Genomic DNA, 21596 nt, shown 5'->3' on the forward strand with positions numbered 1-21596 from the left:
ATTTACTATATATATTAATTGACACATTTGTGGTTGGAAATGGGAAATATGATAGTAATAAAATGCCCCCAAATGGTAAGTTAAAATCTATACTTAAAATATCGATAAAGCAATGATAACATAACATTTTGTTGTTAAAACAATCTAGGGGATCAAACATAACTATTAAAATTTATAAATAAGGTGCAGGGGTCCCCAGAAATATGTGACTCACTGAAGTTAGCTGAAGTAGTTAGAGAAGAATACATGGCTTCTAATTTAGAAATTGGTATTCTTTTCAGAACACTTAAAACATAATTAGTAGCTGAAAAGAGCTTCTGAATCTATGAAGAAAATTACAGATTCCCCTGGAACAATGTGTCTTTGGAGTACGTAATGCTGATACTTATTGTAAAGTCAGATAGAAAATGCCAGCTTTTATTCCAGTAATTCTACATGAAGCTTTTTTTTTTGTCATTACAATTATAATTTAAATAAGATACTTTTAATCATTCTCTCCATTCACTTGAACATATTGCAGCTTTTTTTCATGTTTCTTTGTACAAAGGTGATACAAGAGTAAGCATTTAGGTCGACAAAGTGGGCAGGTTTCCATTTCCATCTCAGAATATATTCTTTATTAACTGCCATGCTTCCCAGATCTCCTTTATTGCCAATTCACTCTTTTAAGTCCTTAAGAAAGTTGATGAATTTGCTCTCCGAGTTGGTAGCTAGGAGTGGGAGTGGGAATGAGAACACTAGAGAGAGATGGAGGCTCAGGAGGGCAAGTCTGAAGAAGTATCTGGGTTTTGAGAGAAATCAAAAGAAGAAAATGCCAAGTTGTGTGCAAAGCTGTGAAGCCTCCAAGACAAGGACTACTGATTGAGTGTTTTGTAAAGAGCTGATCCCAGTGGTGATAAGGAATGAATGCATGGATCGACAACCTCAAAACTCCTCAAGGAAACCTAGATGCAGCTCAGTCAGAACACCTGCTATGAGAAGTTGCTTCACTAATTTGCAGCAGAGAAATAAGAAGAGAACAGAGCATTCTCATACTTGTTTAATCGTCTCTAAAATCTGCTTTTGTTTGATATTTGGATTCCACAGAGTTCCTTTGATATTGAAATGTTCCAGGGTTCATTGTTTTAAAGCTCTGTATTCCTTAATATCATTAATTTAAATACAGAAAGCTGTGACCTAAGATGAGAATAGATTACAAACTAGTTATAAAATCTTCATTTTTATTTTTACTGTACCATACCAATGACCTGGTAGAGTTTAGAATTGAGGGATCATATTCCTCAAATTTGAAAAATTGATCATAGAGTGATTATGACAAGGAATAAAGTTTCTCCTCTCCCATATTAAAAAAGAGAGGCCTCAGTGTGTAATAAAAATAACACAAAGCTTGGCAGAAATTTTATTTTCCTCTCCGCTTTCTGCTTATTATGTGGTTTGAATAAATTACAAAAACTTTTCTGTGAATTTTCTTAAAGTTCCTGGTTGTTTCACCTGGGGTAACCATAATCAATGCCATATGTAATATTTCAGATGCATTAGAAAGTTGACTTGACCATAAGTTGCTGAAATATATTGGACAAATGCCATAAAGCCTTATCTTTTAACATGACACTATAAATAACTCAGATTCCATGACTGGTATTTTAAAAATTGGCTTATTTTATATTCCACAATCATATATATATATATATATATATATATATATATATATATATATACACACACACACACACATATATATGTACATATATATATTGCATTTTAGGTTTTGGGGTACATGTGAAGAACATGCAACATTGTTTCATAGGTACATACAAGACAATGTGGTTTGCTGCCTTCCTCCCCATCACCTATATCTGGCATTTCTCCCCAGGAAGAAGTCGTAACCCTGAATAGACCAATAACAAGGGCTGAAGTTGAGGCAGCAATTAATAGCCTACCAACCAAAAAAAGCCTAGGTCCAGATGGGTTCACAGCTGAATTCTACCACATATACAAAGAGGAGCTGGTAGCACTTCTTCTGAAACTATTCCAAACAATTCAAAAACAGGGAATCATTTTATAAGACCAACAGCAAAGACTCAACAAGAAAAGAAAACTTCAGGCCAATATACATGATGAACATAGACACAAAAATCTTCAATAAAATACTGACAAACTGATTGCAGCAACACATCAAAAAGCTTATCCATCATGATCAAGTAGGCTTCATCCCAGGATGCAAGGCTGGTTCAACATACACAAGTCTAGTAAGTGTAATTCACCATGTAAACAGAACCAAAGACAAAAACCACATGATTATCTCAATAGATGCAGAGAAGGCCTTTGACAAATTTCAACAGTCTTTTATTCTACAAGCTCTCAATAAACTAGGTATTGATGGGACGTATCTCAAAATAATAAAAGCTATTTACTACAAACCCACAGCCAATATTTTCTACCATCTTGACTGTAAGAGAGCCAAATTCAACTTATTTCCTATTACCCAACTTAAAATATTATTTTCAATCATCACTGTGAATAAAGCTAACAATTTCCACTTGATGCATGAATGAATGTTTCTTTGGCGAAGGGTCAGATACACTTAGCAGGCCCATTGGCCTTCAACTGTCTCTTCTATTGACCAGAAACAGTATTATAAATTCTACTAGTAAAGATGATAATTTGGGTTAAAGTTGTCTCAATGGCAGGTTCGAAATTTATGGAAAGAAAATAGTAAGGGTCTAATCAGATAATAATTATTTTTCAAATTAATTTAGTAGTTCATTTAACACATTTATATTGAATGCAATGTCTACATACAAGACCTTGTTGGGTCTGTGGTACTAGAGTAAGTAAAGCAACTGTGCTTTTTACTTTATGGAGCTTTGGTTTTCTGGGGGAGACAAATATTCAAATACTCAGACTAATAAGCACAGGACACACCGACATACATTTTCAGAAGTAAAAGAATCTTTTTCAGAAAGAAATGTGGGATAGACGTAGGTGTTCAGGAAGACTTTCTTGAAATAGTAACCCTGAACTGAGAACTGAAAAAGGCGAAAATTAGTTTGTCCACAAGGAGGAGAAAACAGGACTACAGGTAAAGAGGTAAGTATGTCCAGAGGCCTTTTAATCGGAGAAAGCATTGTATGTTGGAGTCAAGAGGGAAAGCCAGAGAACCTGGAGTTCAGAGAGCAAAAGAAAGAAAAATAATAATAGCAGGCACAATTGGATCAATGAAAGTAACGATACCAAAAATCAGCATTTATATAGCTCTCAGAAAATCAACACTTATCTAGCTGTCGACATATGGCAGGCATTTTTTGTAAGTGATTTACCTAAACCACTTCATGAATCCTCATAACAACTGCTACAAGTTAGATAAAATGGCTGTTCTTATTTTGGGAGATGAAAAAACTGAAGCACAGAGAGATCAGACATTGTCCAAGGTTTACAGGTAGGAAGCGTAGGTGCTGGAAACTGAACCCTGGTGGTGTGTGCTTCTTATTGACTGTCCTTTGGTTTTCTATAACCTCCCCATCATTAGAAACTAAAATAATCACAGTTTGCTATCCTTTTGTTTGAAGTGGGGGTTTAATAGGCAAGGGAGAGAGAAAGGAATAGAGCGCTCTCTCTGGTGTGAGAGAGGGGAATTCCTAGAGGAAAAGGTCGACTGGCGGTGGATGTGACAAGAAAGGAGGAAATTAGGGTAGAAAAGCTGGAGATCCTATTGCCCAAGGATCGGACGCTTTGCTTGGAGGCTGGGGTCAGTACAGAAAACTTTGGATGACACCAGAGAGTAGTCCCAGTGGGAAATCTTCAGGTGCTCCAGAAACTATTTCAGCCCCATGCGATGGCTAAGTCCTCTGTGAAAGAAGCTGGTTCAAACATGGCCAAAATGCACAGCAACCTGAGTGCTGGGGGATTCTTTGTGTTCTCCCCAGTAAGCCTCACACTGGAGTCTTTAAGAATAGCAGCCACACAGCCGGGCTTGGTGGTTCACACCTGTAATCCCACCACTTCGGGAGGCCAAGGCGGGTGGATCACCAGAGGTTGGGAGTTCAAGACTAGCCTGACCAACATGGAGAAACACGTCACCACTTTTAAAAAATATATAAAGTTAGCCGGTGTGGTAGCGCACACTTGTAATCCCAGCTACTCAGGAGGCTGAGGCAGGAGAATCGCTTGCACCCAGGAGGCAGAGATTGCAGTGAGCCAAGATCGTGCCACTGTACTCCAGCCTGGGCAACAAGAGCAAAACTCCAGCTCAAATGAAGAAATAAACAAACAAACACATAAAAAATGGTAGCCGCGGTAACTGTGTTTTTAACTGACTGACAGATGCCCATTATTGATTTGATTTGGTTCTAAAATGGAGGCTGAGAGCCCCAAAATGGAAGGGACGGAGTTGAAGCATCTCTATTCATCCGTTTTGATGCATGTTGTAACCTTCATATCTGGACCAGGTCCCCAGCATAAAACAGGGGCATTGTCTAGAATAAATACCTGGGGTTTGTCATCTCGCACCAGGAAATTTTAGGACATGGACACACACGAGGAGTTTAGGAGCAGAGGTTTAATAGGCAAGAGAAAGGGAAAGAAAGAGAAAAGAAAACAGCTCTCTTTCTCTAGTGAGAGAGAGAGGACTTCCTAGAGGAAAAGGTCCATCGTTTACTTTTATTGAGTGCTTACTATGTACCAGATAATTTTTCCAAGTTAGTAAGTGTATTATATTATACATTCATTCAATTAAAAAATCTACTGACAATCTATGGTTCTAGGCAATAAAGATAAGGTGGTAAACAAAACGGACACAGTTTGGTCATCACAGAGCTACATTTTAAGGAGAGGAGTCAGGCTATGAAAAATCAGTAAACAACCAAGTAAATATATAGCATTTCAGATGGTGACTAATATAAGGCACAAAAGGCTTAGAGGTGCCAGAGCAGGAGTGGGCAGCTCTATTTTGCATACAGTGCTTAGAGAAGATTCACAAAATGTTATGTTTAATAGAGATCTAAAAGGAGAGAAAAGGACAAATGTGTCACTGAGAGGGGTTACATTCCAGGAAGAAGGAATGACCAAAAAAAAAAAAAAAAGACCCTTGAAGCAGAATGAGCTTGGCATGCTCAATAGATGCCAAGAACACCTGGTAATAGATTCAGAGTGAGGGAGGGGAAGAGTAGTAAGATATGAAGCCAGAGAACATCAGGCTAGATCATGTAGATCCTGGAGCTATCAGAACTTTGCCTATTACTCTGAAAATGGTAGTTATTGAAAAGTTTGGACAGAAGAAATCGCATAATGTGATGCATGTTAATAAGATCATTCTAGTAATAGGTGGATAATACATTGTGAAGGACCAAGAGACAAACAGTAAGACTAATTAAGAGTTTCATTTCAATAAACTAGGCTAGAGATGATAATGTCTAGATTATCCAAGAATCAGCACAGTAGCAGTAAATGTTGTGAGAGATGGTCAGAGCCTTGATGCCTTTTCACAATAGCGGCAACTGGATTTGCTAAAGGATGAAGTGGAAACTGTGGAGAAAAGAGATGAACTGAGGATGACTCTTGAGTAACTGAAAGAATGAAGTTGCAACATCCTAAGATAGAAGAGACTATGGAAACATCAGGTTTGGAGGGAGAAAGAAGGAATCTGGCTTTGTACTCATTCTTGTGAAATCCATTAGTCCTCCAACTGAAGATGTTGAAAAGAGAGTTGCCTGTATGTGTCTGAACTTCAGAGGAGATCAAGTTAGATAAATAAATTTGGCAGCCATAATTTTATACATAATATGGAAGACCAAAGATTGAATGGGAACCACCTCATTAGTATATAGAGAAGTGAAAAGTCTCAAAAATGAAGCCATGGGAATCATAGTGTTTACTCACTTGGGAGAGAAAGAGGACCCAGCATAGGAGACTAAGAAGACACTGTGAATCAGCATGGAGGAAATCCGTCGTGTACCAGGGACTCAACTCCTTTTAAAAGATGGTGATTATCCACTGTGTCCGATGCTGCTCAAAGATCAAGTGAGTAAGGATTGAAAATCAATCACTGAATTTAGCAAGGCACAGATCATTTGTAACATTGCTTTGTTGAGCAAAGGATAAAAAGTCTAACAGGACTAATTTCAAGAACAAATAGGGAGAAAGGAACTAGAAACAAACCGTAGACATTTATTTTTTTGAAATTTTACCATTAGAATCCAAGAATGGGTGGTAGCTGTGTAAAGGGAGAGTGATGTAAAAGAAGAAATATTTTTCAGAGGATAGAAAAACTGATCATGTTTATATACATATTAAATGAAATGATATGGTAAAGATGGGGAACAATTGCTGGAGTGAAGACATTGAAGGGAGGGGAAGGAACAGAATCCTACCTATCGAAGATTAATAGACCTTGGAAGCATGAACAGTGCATGCATAAAAACAGGAAGGAATGAGTCTATACAGGCACACATTGTAAGGTAGCTGTGACAATGGGAGAAAGTGAGAGTTCCTATGAGAGTTTATTTTTTTTCCAGTGACACAGAAAGTCAAGATGGCCAGATGAGAGTAAGGAAGAGGAGATTTAGAGATTTAGGGAAAGGAGAAACGGTGTACAACAGTTAAGAGAAGCAGGGAGTGAATTAACTACCGAATAAAAGATGGCTTCTCAGCACAGATTCATTTAATATTCACATCATCATCTTTCAGATTTATATTATTATGCCCATTTTATAGATGAGAAAACAGAAGTATATAAATGTTTTATACTTAACCAAAGCCACAAAGTTAATAAGGGTTGGGCAGTTTAAGTCAAGTGAGGTATTTTTCTAACCCCAGTCAAAAACTATTGAAGCATTTTTTTAACAGGTCCATGACATGGTCAGGTTTACGTATTAAAAATATCACACTTGTGGCTGTGTGCACACTCTCGTCTATAATACCAGCACTTTGGGAGGCTGAGGCTGGTGGATCACTTGAGGTCAGGAGTTTGAGACCAGCCTTGCCAACATGGTGAAACCAAGTCTCTACTAAAAATACAAAAATGAATCGGGCATCGTGGCGTGCACTTCTAGTCTAAGCTACTCAGAAAGCTGAGACAGGAGATTTGCTTGAGGCCAGAAGTTGCAGGTAGCTGAGATTGTACCACTGCACTCTAACCTGGGTGACAGAGTGAGACTGCATCTCACAAACAGAAAATAAATAAATAATCACACTTGTTGTAATGTAGCCAAACAAAGTCTTAGACTAGAATGGAGACCAACAACAACAACAACAGCAACAACAACAACAACAACAACAAAGTGGTGGACGGATTATAAGGGATGTCAATGATGGCACTGACTTTCATAATTACAATGCAAAAGGGATGAGGCACTGCTGGCCAAGACAGAGGACGAAGTGGCAGGGGTTGGGGGGAATGTAGTTTAAGTCTTGTACCTATTGATTTTGCAGGGACTTTGAGCCTTTGCAATGAGGACATGAACTAGAAACTTGGCTGTAAAGATCTGTTCCCCAAATGGCTGGAAATATAAAATGTGAAGCATAGCATAGCAATAAACCAATGGTAACTGAAGATGAGATGGCTTTGGAACAAGCATAGTTGGAGGAGAAGAGGATATTGAATAAATACACCCAGCAAATTTTTGTATTTTTAGTAGAGATGGGGTTTCACCATGTTTGCCAGGCTGATCTCAAATTCCTGACCTCAAGTGATTCACCTGCCTCAGAAGATGAAATGACTTTGGAACAAGTATAATTGGAAGAAGATAAGGTATTGAATAAATACCTCAAGGAACTAAAAAATTTAAATCCTGGGTAGAAGAGGATATGCCTACAAGTTGCCAGTGAATCAGGAAGAAGTTAAGAAGGCTGTTGTGTCAAGGGAGCTAAACAGAACATTGCAAGAAAAAGCATGTGGTAAACAGTGCCAAACATGGTTGAGAGGGCAAATGAGATAAGGAAACAAAATATCAACTGGATATAGAAATGGTAAAATCACTGGAGATATTAGCCATTCCAGTAGGATAATAAAGCCAGATGCTAGAACTGGGATATATTAGGATAAGTTGGAGGTAAGAAAATTACAAGAAGTCCAGATGATATTGTGTAATAAATTTAGCTGAAAAGGAAATGGGAAAGAAAGTGACATATAGAATAAAGACTAGGATTTTTCAAGGAGAGACTTTTGATTTGACTTAAAATGGTACCCCCATTTTAAGCCAAGGGACACTGATTTCCTTGTCTCCTTTCCACGTCAGCTTATTTTATCCCAATTTGTACATATTAGTGCCAATTTCCCTACATGCAAAGTGAGGATTATCTTTTATAATGCTGCTATACACGGCTGCTAATTGGGAGCAAGTGAGCTGCATGAGAACAGTTCTGTTTTTCAGTCACAGTGGATGAACGTTAATGCCAGGTGGATTTTTTCCCCTTATGTTTCCTTGTAGAAAAGGTAATCTTTGGAGCAGAGGGTCTAAATATCAAAAGGAAGCTTCCAATTGACATAGATGGATTCAGTTTGTGAAAATATTAGCGAGACATAGAGGTGAGAGAGAAATAGAATCCCAAATGAAGATAAAGAGATTCTATTGGCCATGGCCACACAACAAGAGAACACAGACATACAAATAGAATTGTCCAGGCCCTTTGCAAATTTATCCATTGGTAATCTCTTTTTTTGTATTGATTTGAAAGACTCCTGTGTTATAAGGACACTTACTCCCACCTTTTGATCATTTATTGTATACATTTCTGAAGTTTGGGAGTTTGGGTTTATTTGAAAATTTCAATTAATATGTAATTTAGGCTATATAAATTTTCAATATTTCTTATTTATTTTAACAAATGTTCTTTTATAGTTTTTACATGGGGTACTCTGCATAGCAAGGATTTCACTGTCTTCAACCAAAGTATATATTTATTTTTCGACATTTTTTTCTAAGACATTCTTGATTTTTTTCCACTTTTGAAGTTTCCAGATATCTGAAATCAACTTTATATTAGACATAAGCCAGGAATCTATGTCCAGCCAACCTTCACCACCACCACAGAGGTTGTCTTTAATTAGAACATGATGTTCAACCTTCAGGTTTTGGCCTCAAGCACCTAGCAAGTTGTGTAACTCCCACAACGAACACTTCCTCACGCTGGATCAAAACTGCCCACCTGTCTGTGATGTGCTTCATCCCTGCAGTAGAAGCGAGGAGGAAGAAAGGCGAACACCTTTTCTCAAACACTCGTGCTCTCCTTCACCAGAATCATTCAGAATGCTTCCCAAGTATATATTCTTGATGATTTTTCTCGTTCTTCAGGTTAAAGGTATGTCTTGCTCTTTTTATCAGGAGTTTCTTATTATGTTATGAGGTCATGTCTCTTTAGTCACAAACTTTAAATTGTAAGTGATCAAAACATTAATTGTGTATTGGTGATTTTGCCGAGAGCTTCAACTAGATGGTGGCTAATCATGAGAGTCTATACATCTGGGTAATGCCATATCACTCTTGAACACTCTGACCCACAGTGAGGAGAAGGGAGCAGACAAGTACTGCATACCCGCAACCTGGCAGGCACTGTGTTGGCAGGAGCTGCTTTGTATGCTAAAGGGTTTAAAATTAGAAATTAATATCTTCACTTTACGAATAAGGAAAATGAGACTAGTATTTGCAAATCAGAGACATTAGATATCCTACTTATGGCCACACAATTAACAAACCGGTAAAGTTTTGACTCAAATCAGAGCATATTCCAAAAAGCCCACACCCTCTCCTCTGTATTGTTCTTTAAGTAGCACACCTTAATCAAGCAGGACTCACCTCACAGATGACTATCAAGGTGATAGGACATGAATAGAAGATTATGGTTAGCACTGATTCAGGGCCACCCAAAATTCTCTAACAGGTAAAGGTCTTACACTTAACTATGGGAGGTTAAGACTTTAAATGCGAACAAACTGGAAGACCAAATTCAGTAATTTACATTTAAACAGGCCAACAGTGGAGGCTTTGACAGGAGACAAAATCCAGAGACTGGCATGAGAAAATAAAATGACAACTGCAGGCTGGCTTGGTGACTCACACCTGTAATCTGAGCACTTTGGGAGAATGAGGCAGGCAGATCACCTGAGGTCAAGAGTTTGAGACTAGCCTGGCCAATATGGTGAAACCCCATCTCTATTAAAAATACAAAACTTAGCCAGGTGTGGTGTTATGCATGTGTAATCCTAGTTACTCTGGAGGCTGAGGTGGGAGAATCACTTGAACCCAGGAGGTGGAGGCTGCAGTAAGCCAAGATTACGCCACTGTACTCCAGCGTGGGTGACAGAGCAAGACTCTGTCTTAAGAAAACAAATATATAAAATAAAAAATGAAATTATAGCTGCAGAACAAGGCGAAAATATGGAAGAATTAGAGGGACACTGATTTCTTTCCAAGTTTTCTTATATTCTCCTGATTTGTAAATATCAGTGTCAATTTCTTTGCCAGGAAAGTGGGAATAATATTTCATAGTGTTGCTGTCCATGACTGCTAACTGGGGAAAAATGAACTGTATTAGAAAATTATGTTTTTCAGCCACTGTGGACGAATATTAATGTCATATGGATTTTCCCCCTTATGTTTCCTTGTAGAAAAGGTCATCCTTGGAGTAGAGGGTCAACAACTGGTTCATCCTAAAAAGCTTCCTCTGATACAGAAACGAGATATTGAACATACCCATGATGATGACATACCGGTACAGGTTTTGATTTAGTAAATAAGATTCATTGCTTTCACAGGCATGTAGACAGTTGTCTCTGACTCCAACCAGAAGCAAACAGGAAGAGAGAAGTTTCAATTTTCCTAAGGACTCCCATTCAGCATAGAGTATGTGCTTGGGAATAAGCAACCTCTCAATGGGTTAGAAAACAAAAAAAGAGTAAAGCTCAGGTTTAAGGGAAACCATTCTAAATTTCCCACTTTATGAAGGAATTCCACCAATAGCTTTCCAGGCTGACTTATGACAACCTCATTTGCTCTGAGCTGGTGCCTGGAAAATGTCATCTTGAGCATTTTGCTTTCGCAGAGGGCTGCTAGGCAGGTTTTTGCTTATAGAGTCTGTGGCAAAGATGTACAACTTTCAGAGAAACTCAAAGGCCTGCTTGGTCTGTTGCTTAGAAAAGTATTTATTCAGATGTTAAAAATAAAGAAAAATATGTAAAATATTACTTTCAAAAGTAATGAATGCATATTACAGAAAATGGATAACATATGTATGGGGGAACACGCTTCAAAATTAGGATGTTTTCAGTTTCCACTGTAATAAAAGATATTAGATGAATGTCCTTAGATATTTATATTATATACTTGATTTTAAGCCATTGGTTTTAATTTGGCTCATGGAGAATACTGATAGGCACTTTGCTCAAACATACTATGGAAGTGCAAACCCTTCCCAGTGAGTTTCTTCTGCCCACCATTAGAGCAGCCATTTTTCCAGGTTCTCACTTGTTAGGGTTCTCAGTCATAAATTGGATACATTTCAATTTTCTGAACAGTCCCATTTAGATCTCTTTCCTATGATTTAATCATCTTGAGATGATTAAAATAAAAAAAACAACTTTCCATCACCTCCCATTCGGAAGCAATATGTAACTATTTTTCTTCAACAATTCTCTTTGCAAAGATTTTCCTCTTAATATCCAAGACTTCTCTCATTGTCTCAGACTTTGTCTTGGCTGAAGATTGGTACTTAGCTAAGGGGGCTTTCACCAACTTTCTACCACCCATTGCACATACACTGGTGGGCTCTTCTCACAATTACTGTCTTAAGATTTAATCAAGATTGATGTTAAAAATCTCATTATGGCCGGGCACAGTATCTCACGTCTTTAACCCTAGCACTTTGGAAAGCTGAGGTAGGCAGATCACTTGAGGCCAGGCATTCGAGACCAACCTGGCTAACATGTTGAAACCCCATCTCTACTAAAAACACAAAAATTAGCCAGCTTTGGTGGCTTGCACCTGTAATCCCAGCTACTCAGGAAGCTGAGGTGGAAAATCGCTTGAACCCAGGAGACAGAGTTTGCAGTGAGCCGAGGTCATGCCCCTGCACTCCAGCCTGGGCAACAGAGCAAGACTCTCTTAAAAAATAAAAATAAAATGAAATAAAAATCTCATTACGAATATGCCAGATAAGCTTGGATAAGGGCAAGAAATGTAAACAATGAAACTAAAGCTTCTTGTAGTACCACAAAGTGCTCAAACAGACAAAACAAAATTCAAACTACAGTGAGGGGGTCTTGTCAAAAGAATTCAGAAGCCAACAGAAAGAGCTCCCAATGGCCAAAGCTGCGATAATTTGAATAACAAAATAAATAATACAGTTTTGTGTTATAACATGAAATGTAAAAGAATATCATGAGCCCATAGTGATATAAATACATGATTAAATAAATGATATATAATAATAATAAATACATACATACATAAATGGAAAAACTGGACAGTTCTGAGGGAAGAATGAAATAATTTATGTAGATGCTGTCCTCTCCAGGAGGTGGAACCTAAATCCCCATCCTCGAACTCTGGGCTGTAGATTGTGACATCCTTCCAGAGAGTACAATACTGAAGTGGGAAAGAGTAGTTTAACAGAGAGAAAGAAGAAAACACCACCTCAGCCAGGTGGTCAAGTTTAACACTTGTTAAGTCCAGAGGCTGGTAGGGTGTAATAAAATGGCACTTCCTATTGTGGTTTTCGCCTCAAAATCCATGACCTCAGTTTAAGCATGAGAAAAACATGAGATCAAAAATAAATCATGAGACAGCCTAACAAAATGCTTGAGGGGCACTCCCCATAAAGGTCCAGATCATAAAAAATTAAAAAATTCTGAGAAACTATGAGACTTGAGGAGGCTAAGGAGACATGACAAGTAAATGTAGTGTTGGGTCTGGGATCAGATCCTGAAAGAGTTAAAGTACATTTGGGAAAAACTAAAAAAACCTGAATAACTATAAGCTTTAATTAATAATATTACATGGATATGGGCTCATTCGATGTGGCAAATAGACTATAGCAATGTCAGATGTTAATAAACAGGGAAAACTGGGTGTAGAGTATGTGGAAACTCCGTACTATCTTTCAACTTTTCTGTAAATCTAAAATAATTCAAAAATAAAAATTAAAAATCAAATTCTGTTATTGAAAACAATATTAGTGACATAATTTAAAATATCCTACTTGACAATATTAACAATAATCTTTTAATATTTGTTAACATAAAATCCATATTTGAATTTCCAAAAAAGTTCCAGTGCCACCTTTACACCCATACAGTGCATACGTATACATGCAGACACACACACACAGACACACACACACATGCACATCTCTACACATACAACTCATCATGTTGCAAAATGTGACCAAACCCTTTCTCACTGATTGAGTACGTAGCCTGGTGTCTTGACCTCCAACCTGTGAATTCTGTGTCTGTATGATAAAGGCATAATTTTATTGTTCAACTTGCAGTCAAAATAACCCTAACTAATGCACACCTAACATTTGACAAATACAAAACTCTCCTTCCTGTCCACATAGCTGCCTCTCTTGAGATCCTTTTTCCTACAGTAGCACAGCTCTACAAGTTAAACAAATCAGGAATCCGGGCTTAGTCTTGACTACTGTCTTACTCCATCTATCACTGAGCCTTGTAAATTCCAGCATGTAAACGTCTTTCAAAGTTATCTACTACTTATTCCTTTGCTCATATCACCTGCATTCATCAACAGCCTTAAATGGTTTTCCTGGCTATAGTACTGAGTTTTGCTAATCCATTGTCTATAGTATGTAAAGTACTAAAACACTGTACTTGCTACTGCATGTTTCTGCCTAGATATTTATTTAGCGTCTCTTTGTTCTTAAGGCCAAATCCTTGACTTACTAGGTTGTTCATGGTTTACTCCTTCCCGTTTTGTCATTTCATTTCTATTCAACTTACACTTGATTTTCCAACAATATTCATCCTCTCTCTGTTCTTCAAATGTGTCATGTTCCTTCCTGGCTCAGGCCCTCGGCATGTGCTGTTCCCTTCCCCTGACTTCTCCTTGCGTTATCCCTGGCACAGTCCTTGCATTTCTCCTGTTATGATGCTCATTACTATCCACTACATGTGCTTGGTTAGCCAGTTTTTCTCTGCCAAGCAAGGGTTTCTACACTACTGTGTTTTCCATATTATCACTGTGCCTGAAATAGCAGCCAGTGAATAAATGAATGAACAGTCATCTCAAAGAAATGTGCAACAAAGAGCCGGGCGCGGTGGTTCAAGCCTGTAATCCCAGCACTTTGGGAGGCTGAGGCGGGTGGATCACGAAGTCAAGAGATCGAGACCATCCTGGTCAACATGGTGAAACCCCGTCTCTACTAAAGATACAAAAAATTAGCTGGGCATGGTGGCACGTGCCTGTAATCCCAGCTACTCAGGAGGCTGAGGCAGGAGAATTGCCTGAACCCAGGAGGCGGAGGTTGCGGTGAGCCAAGATCGCGCCATTGCACTTCAGCCTGGGTAACAAGAGTGAAACTCCGTCTCGGAAAAAAAAAAAAAAAAAAAAAAAAAAGAAATGTGCAACAAATATGACCAACAACTGAATCTTTAAATTATAGAGAAATTTTATGAAGCATGAAGAAAGAAAATACCATAAAAGAAAATGGTGAAAGGATATGAATCAGAATCCATATGAAAACTACAAATAACTAAATGCATAAAGGAAAAATATTGATGTGAATAATCTTCCAGAAAGACAATTTATCACAATAAGTTATCATTTCATTATATGAAATATTTGTATTAATCATAATATCTATTACTGGAAGAACTGCTATAAATTGATGGTGAAGTTCTAAATGTGTGCACTTCCTTTCTTTGGGATAGTTTGGAAATATTTAACAGAAGCTTTAAATTTTTTTTCATGTCATTGAAAATGCAGCTTTGTCCAACTATAGGGAATACCCCAAACCAAATTTCTGATAGTAAATATAGATTAAGTAAATAAAGTTTCACTCAAATTTTGCTTAGCTGCCTAAAGACACATACTATAAAAGAATTTTTTAAAATAAGAAATAGTCATGATTTATCATTGAGTGGATAGCAGACAAAAAACAGTGTGCATGAAATTGTTTTAAAAATGCATGAACAGGATATCTCTGTATAGGGCTGCTGCTTAGACATATGGTAACTGGTGTATCTTGGTTGAGGAGAGAATATGCATTTTCCATTTCATTGTATTTTATAACTAGAAACAAAGCCCTTTGAAATTTTTAGTTAAAATATAACTAGGCGTTATAAAATATAACTAGGAGAAAAATATAAGTAAATATATTTATGGTATAATATAAATAACTATAATGTAAATATAATATATTACAATATAAACGATATATCATATTAATTTGATTTATATTATATTAATTATATTAATAATTATAATTATTGGTCATAATTTTCATTATTAAACTATAATATTCTATATTATATCAATAGCCATAATATAAATATAACTATAATAAAATATAACATATAATATAAATATAACTAAATATAAATATATATATAACTACATTTTATTCTAATATAACTAGAAGAAATTTAGTTATAAAATATGACTAGAAGGAGGTTTGTAAAATCCTCCTTTTAATATTAGCTCCCTTTCAATTCATCTTTATCAGTATTTAGCATTTGGCTGAAGGGACTGCTGGGTGGATTGGAGACAGGGAACGTTCACCTGCAGCACAGCCTGCTCCAGCACACACTAAGTGAGCCCACATTGAAGTCATGTCATGCATCTTCTTTTTTAGAATACATATGAAGAAGAATTGTTGTATGAAATAAAACTAAATAGAAAAACTTTAATCCTTCATCTTCTAAGATCCAGGTAAGTTCTATTGTGATTCCAGTACCTTATGGATTTTAGTAGTTATGGTATGTCAGTTTTTGTAAAAACTGCCAGAGAAGTGAATTCCTCAAGTCATTGTTTCTTTGTATGTAATCTGAATTTTTCCTCTTCAAATAAAACATGTTTATGTGTAAGCCAATCACATCTCAAAAGCTTAAAGACAATCATAGATGCCACTGTTCTCCTATGCCTCAACAACTCCACACTGTGAATACTTGGGCTTTTTTGAGCTCTGTGTAGTCACTCTAAGAACAGGGTTAATACATTACTGTGTTGGGTCAGTGGAATAAAAGAAATTTGAAAAATATGGTTTTTAAAGTGACTTCTAAGTTGTGTAAACTAGATATCAAACCAAGTTCCACTACAGAGTAAACTAAGAACTGTAGAGCATTTGCTTCATCAAGACATCTTGTGTAGCCAAATACTGTAATTCCAATGCATATAACTTCCTTCATTGGTTTTCTTCTAAAGAATCTCTATTGTTGCTGTTATTTAATTTTAATCTTTTTTCTGTTGGGCATTTCTACACATAATAGCTCTGTCTCTGAGCACCAGATATTAAAAGGTTGAGAAGCTGTCAGATAGTAAGTAGAAAGAAAGACACTACTAGGGAAATGAGACTGGTCTATTAGATAAAAGTAAATAACACACACACACACACACACACACACACACACACACCCCAAACCCTCATTCTATTCTGAATCCCTCACTGGACAAATGTACAGAATAATAAACTTAATTTCACAACCATACTGACAACATATTTAGACTGCATATTTTTACCTTCTCAGCATGAAAGAAGCTAACATTGAGAGATTTCTATCTCTTCCCTCAAGTTATTTTTTAACTCCTGAAAAATTTATATGAGACAGATACTGTTTAATTTGCACTTTACTGAGGAAGAATCGTAGGTTCACTGAAAAGATAACTAGTCTGGAGTCACAATGCTCATAAGCACATGATGATGCAGATGATCTGACTGAAGAGTTTCAAGTCACTTTCACAATTGCCCCAGGCTTTCCTATGCCTCTGAGTCAATTTCATTGTATTAGCCATTGTTTAATTCTAGTAAACAGCCTAGAGTGGTAAATGTTATTTAATTATACATACACAGGGCAGTTTAATCTAATTTCAACATGTCTAATAGGCAGGACTGACTCATTCCCTCAGGTCTACAAGGTAAGTGAATGTAATGTGTACCACAGAGCCTCCAAATCTGTGAATATTATGTAATTGGATGTTTTTATAATTCAGTAACAAACAGAAACCGATCTTATTAATTTAGACATCTAGTTGTCGTCTTCTCCATGACCACATTTTTCAACATTTCCCTGTAAGCTTCACTCAGCTTGGTTTTCATAATAACACATACTTATTTTATAAACTCCTGTTGAGAAATAGTGATGAATCTTTCTAGGACAACAATGTTAAATCTGACTGTATGTTTAATCCATGGAAACACTGATTGGGTCAACTTTTTTTTCACCATAATAAATCCATTAATAGATGAAGAATTTTATTTGTATAGGTATATGAGTCACTAGAAATATTAATTTAGAATCTACTATAAAACCAAGCAATTTATTAGATATTTTACATTTGCTATTTCAAAACAACCACAAAATAATTATATTTACCTGTTGCATCTAGTTCATGTTCCCACTTTATTATGAAAAAATTTTAACACATAGAGCCGAATTTAAAAAGTACATATACCCACTAATACATACATATACCCATAGACCCATTAAGATATACATACATATACCTACTCATTAGTATTTCTGTTTTATATCATCTTCCTCATCTATCCATTCATCCATTTATCAATCCATTTATTTGCCATGTTATTTTTATGCATTTCAAATTATATTACAAACATCAGTTTACTTTCCCCTTAATACATGAATAAGCTTAGGATTAGAGTTTAGTATTTATTTTTGGTTTGTTTGTTTGTTTGTTTTTAGATACAGCCACACTCTGTCACTTAGGCTGGAGTGCAGTGGCACAATCCTAACTCACTGTAGCCTTGATCTCAACCTCCTGGGCTCAGGTGATCCTCCCACCTCAGCCTCCCAAGTAGCTGGGACTATAGGTGCATGACGTCATGCCCAGCTAATTGTATTTTATAGAGAGATGGAGTTTTATTATGTTGTCCAGGCTGGTCTGAAACTCTTAGCCTCAAGGAACTCCTGCCTTGGCCTCCCAAAGTGCTAGGATTACAGGTACGAGCCATTGCGCCCAATTATGTTAATAATTAAATCTTTGTGTAACATTTTCATAAAATAAAATGCATAAATCTTAAAGATGCATCTACATATTTGTTGCATTTTATGTATGTATGTATGTACATATGTATTCATTTACTATAATTTGACAAACTATAGTTGTATATATTTATGGGGCCAAAGTGATGTTATAATTCATGAATACAATGTGAAATAATTAAATCAAACAAGTTAACAGGTCCATCACTTCAAATACTTTTTGTGGTGAGAACACTTAAAATTTACTCTCTTGAGATTTTGTATGGTAAAACACACTAGTATTAAGTAAATTCACTGTGCTATGCAATAGGTATCAATAAAACACAAACTAAATTATTCATCCTGTGAAACCTGGGCTTTATACCTTTTGACCATCATCTCTTCCTTTTTCCTACAGCTCCAGTCTCTGGTAACCACCATTTTGCTCTCTGCTTCTGTGAGTTCAATCTTTTTAGAGTCCACATATAAATGAGATCATGCAGTATTTGTCTTCCTGTGCCTATTTTTTTTCATTTGGCATAATACTCTCCAATCCCATTTATGTTGTCACAAATGACAGAATTTTCTTCTGTTTTAAGGCTGAACATTATTCCACTGTGGATCTTTACCATATTCTCTTTATCTATTCATCTGTTGGTGGACGCCTAGGTTGATTCCGTAATTTGGCTATTGTAAATAATGTTGCAGTGAACATGGGGGTGGAGACATCTTTTCCACATAGTGATTTCAAATCTTTGACATAAACACCCAGAAGTAGAATTGCTGGGTCCATCCATTGCGTTCTGGAAAGTGCATATACTTACAAAACTCCTATGAAAATACAGAAATGTCACTCAGAAAAGTTCTTCATGCTTCTTCCTAGTCACCTCTTGTCAAAACCTGCCCTTGGAATTTTTTTTTTTTTTTTTTTTTTTTTTTTTTTTTGCCATGGATTACTTTTTTCCATTCTGAAAATTCTTAAAACGAGAATCACACCACCTGTATTCTTTTGCATAAGACTTTTCAAATTTGGCCTACTGATACTGAGATTCATTCATGTTGCTGCATTTATCAGAAATTTGCTTTATTTTTCTTGTAATATTCTGTTGGCTAAATATACTGCAGTTCGTCCATCCATTTCCCTATTAATAGGCACTAGGCTGTTTTCAGTGTTTGGCTATCATTAGTAAGGCTTCTATAAGCATTCATGCACAGTCTTTTTATAAACATGTTTTCATTTCTCTTTGGTGAACACCAAGGAGTGATATTCCTGAGTCACAGGCTATATATATGTTTAGCTTTATAGAAATCTGACAGATTCTTTTCCAAAGTATTTATAAATTTTAGTAACTACCAGCAGTGTATGAGAATACTCGCTGCTCTATGTATTCATCATTTTATATTGTCACTTTAAAAAATTTTAGCTATGCTAGTTGGTTAGTCGTAATATTTATTTTTTATTAAATATTCTGTTTCCTGTTGAAAACCTTTTTATGTGCTTATTTGACCATTTGTATATCTTCTTTTATCTTTAAATATTAATCCATTTTTATTGGGTTGTTTGTCCTGTTATTATTGAGTTCAAGGAAATATTTTTTTTTTCCTTGCTGTCATCCAGACTGGAGTAGAGTGGCGTAAACTTGGCTCACCGCAACCTCTGCCTCCCGGGCTCAAGTGACTCTTGTGCTTCTCTGCCTTCTCAGAAGCTGAGACTACAAGCATCCACCACCTTGCCCAGCTAATTTTTTGTATTTTAGTAGAGACTGGGTTTCACCATGTTGGCCAGGTTGGTCTTGAACTCCTGAGCTCAGGCAATCCACCCACCTCAGCTTCCCGTACTGCTAGGATTACAGGCGTAAGCTAGGATTACAGGCAAATTATATATCCATATAATTTGGATACCAGCTCTTAGTCAAATATAGTTCTCATTTTGTTTTTTCTTGTCTGTAGCCTTTTAATTATTTGTTTTTAATTGTGTCTTTTAACAAGTAAAAATGTGTAACTTTAAAGACATTTTAATTTATAAATTTCTTTCTTTAAGCTCATCACTTTCTAGGACCTAAAAAACGTTGCCTACCTGCAAGTAACAAAGATATCATGTGTTTTCTTCTACACTCTTCATAGTGTTAGTTTTTAGTTTTGGTCTGTTATGACCTTAAATTTGTGAGCGTGTGTGTGTGTGTGTGTGTGTGTGTGATTTGCAGGAGAAGTCAATATTCTTGTTTTTCCGTATTTATAGCCAGTTATTCCAGTCCATTTTGTTGAATTGTCCTTCTCATGCTATTGGATTACCTGAGCACCTTTGGCCAAAATCAAATGACTATTTCTGGGCTCTCTAATCTATATTATTCATCTATTTTCAGCTTGTAAGCCATGACTACACTGCCTTCATTACTACAGCTTGTTACTATACCTTTAAGGCACAATGTGTAACTCTTCTAATCAGACTGTTTATTTCTTCTATGTCGTTTGCATTTCCATATAAAATTTAGAATCATCTTGGAAATTTCTATTAAAAAACCTGCTGGAATTTTATTGAATTTCACTTTAACTCATCGAATCTATAGATAAATTTGGAGAGACCTAACATCTCAATAGTGCTGAGTATTCATGTTATAACTCATCTCCCTTCATGTTTATCAACATGTTGTAAAGTTTATAATCTGGAGCTCTCACCTGTCTTTTGTTAAATTTATTTCTAAATATTTACTACTGGTGGACGTCTTATAAGATGAATTTTTATTACTTCATTTTTCTATTATTTGCATCTACTATATAAAAGAAAAATTGATTATTTAATTTTAGCTTTGGATTTCAGAAGCATTAGTAAATGAATTTATTGATTGTTTTGTACAGTACATAGAAATCTTCTGGGAAATTTACCATCATGTCATCTAAAAATACTGATGGTTTTATCTTCCTCTCTGATTATTATTTCTTTTATTTCTGTACTTTATGACAATAGCCAGGACCTTCATTACAATTTTACTAGAAAGGAGTGAGGGGAACCTTACACTTCTCCTGATCTTAAAGGGAATGCATTCAATATTAAATGATTAATATGATGGTACCTATACATTTGTCATTTATGTACTTTATCAGATTAAGAAAGTTCCTTGAAAAGTTTGCTGAGACTATTTTGTCTGAATCCAGTGAAATGTCCGTATGACAGTATACAATGATTTTGGTTCATAATACATTATTTTATAATAAATTACTGTATTTAGTTTGCCAATATCTTATTAAGGGTTTTTGAAATTATGTTATTGATGGCTATTCTGTGTTCCTAGTTTTTGCAATAGATCTGTCACATTTTGATAATAGACTATGTTGGGCTCCTGAGTTGGGAAATATTCTCTCCTATATTTTCTAAAATAAATTATTTATTTTCAAAGTGTTTGACAGAATTTACAAATGAAACTGTATGTGCCTTGAGCATATTTTT

At 36.1% G+C, this 21596-nt stretch overlaps 1 protein-coding gene and 1 long non-coding RNA gene across 2 annotated transcripts in view; one reads left to right on the forward strand and one right to left on the reverse strand.

Moving 5' to 3' along the window:
* The window catches only part of LOC141580869 (uncharacterized), a 602033-nt gene that overhangs the window by 150121 nt on the left and 430316 nt on the right, over window positions 1-21596 (reverse strand). The gene's annotated exons all lie outside the window — the stretch shown is intronic.
* The window catches only part of ADAM7 (ADAM metallopeptidase domain 7), a 77374-nt gene continuing 65023 nt past the window's right edge, over window positions 9246-21596 (forward strand). Inside the window, exons 1-3 of the mRNA XM_074384310.1 lie at window positions 9246-9297; window positions 10604-10707; window positions 15805-15881. Coding sequence (XP_074240411.1) covers window positions 9246-9297; window positions 10604-10707; window positions 15805-15881 — 233 coding nt within the window. The remainder of the gene's footprint in view (window positions 9298-10603; window positions 10708-15804; window positions 15882-21596) is intronic.

Source organism: Saimiri boliviensis, chromosome 13, assembly GCF_048565385.1.
Source record: "Saimiri boliviensis isolate mSaiBol1 chromosome 13, mSaiBol1.pri, whole genome shotgun sequence".
Taxonomy (NCBI): Eukaryota; Metazoa; Chordata; class Mammalia; order Primates; family Cebidae; genus Saimiri; species Saimiri boliviensis.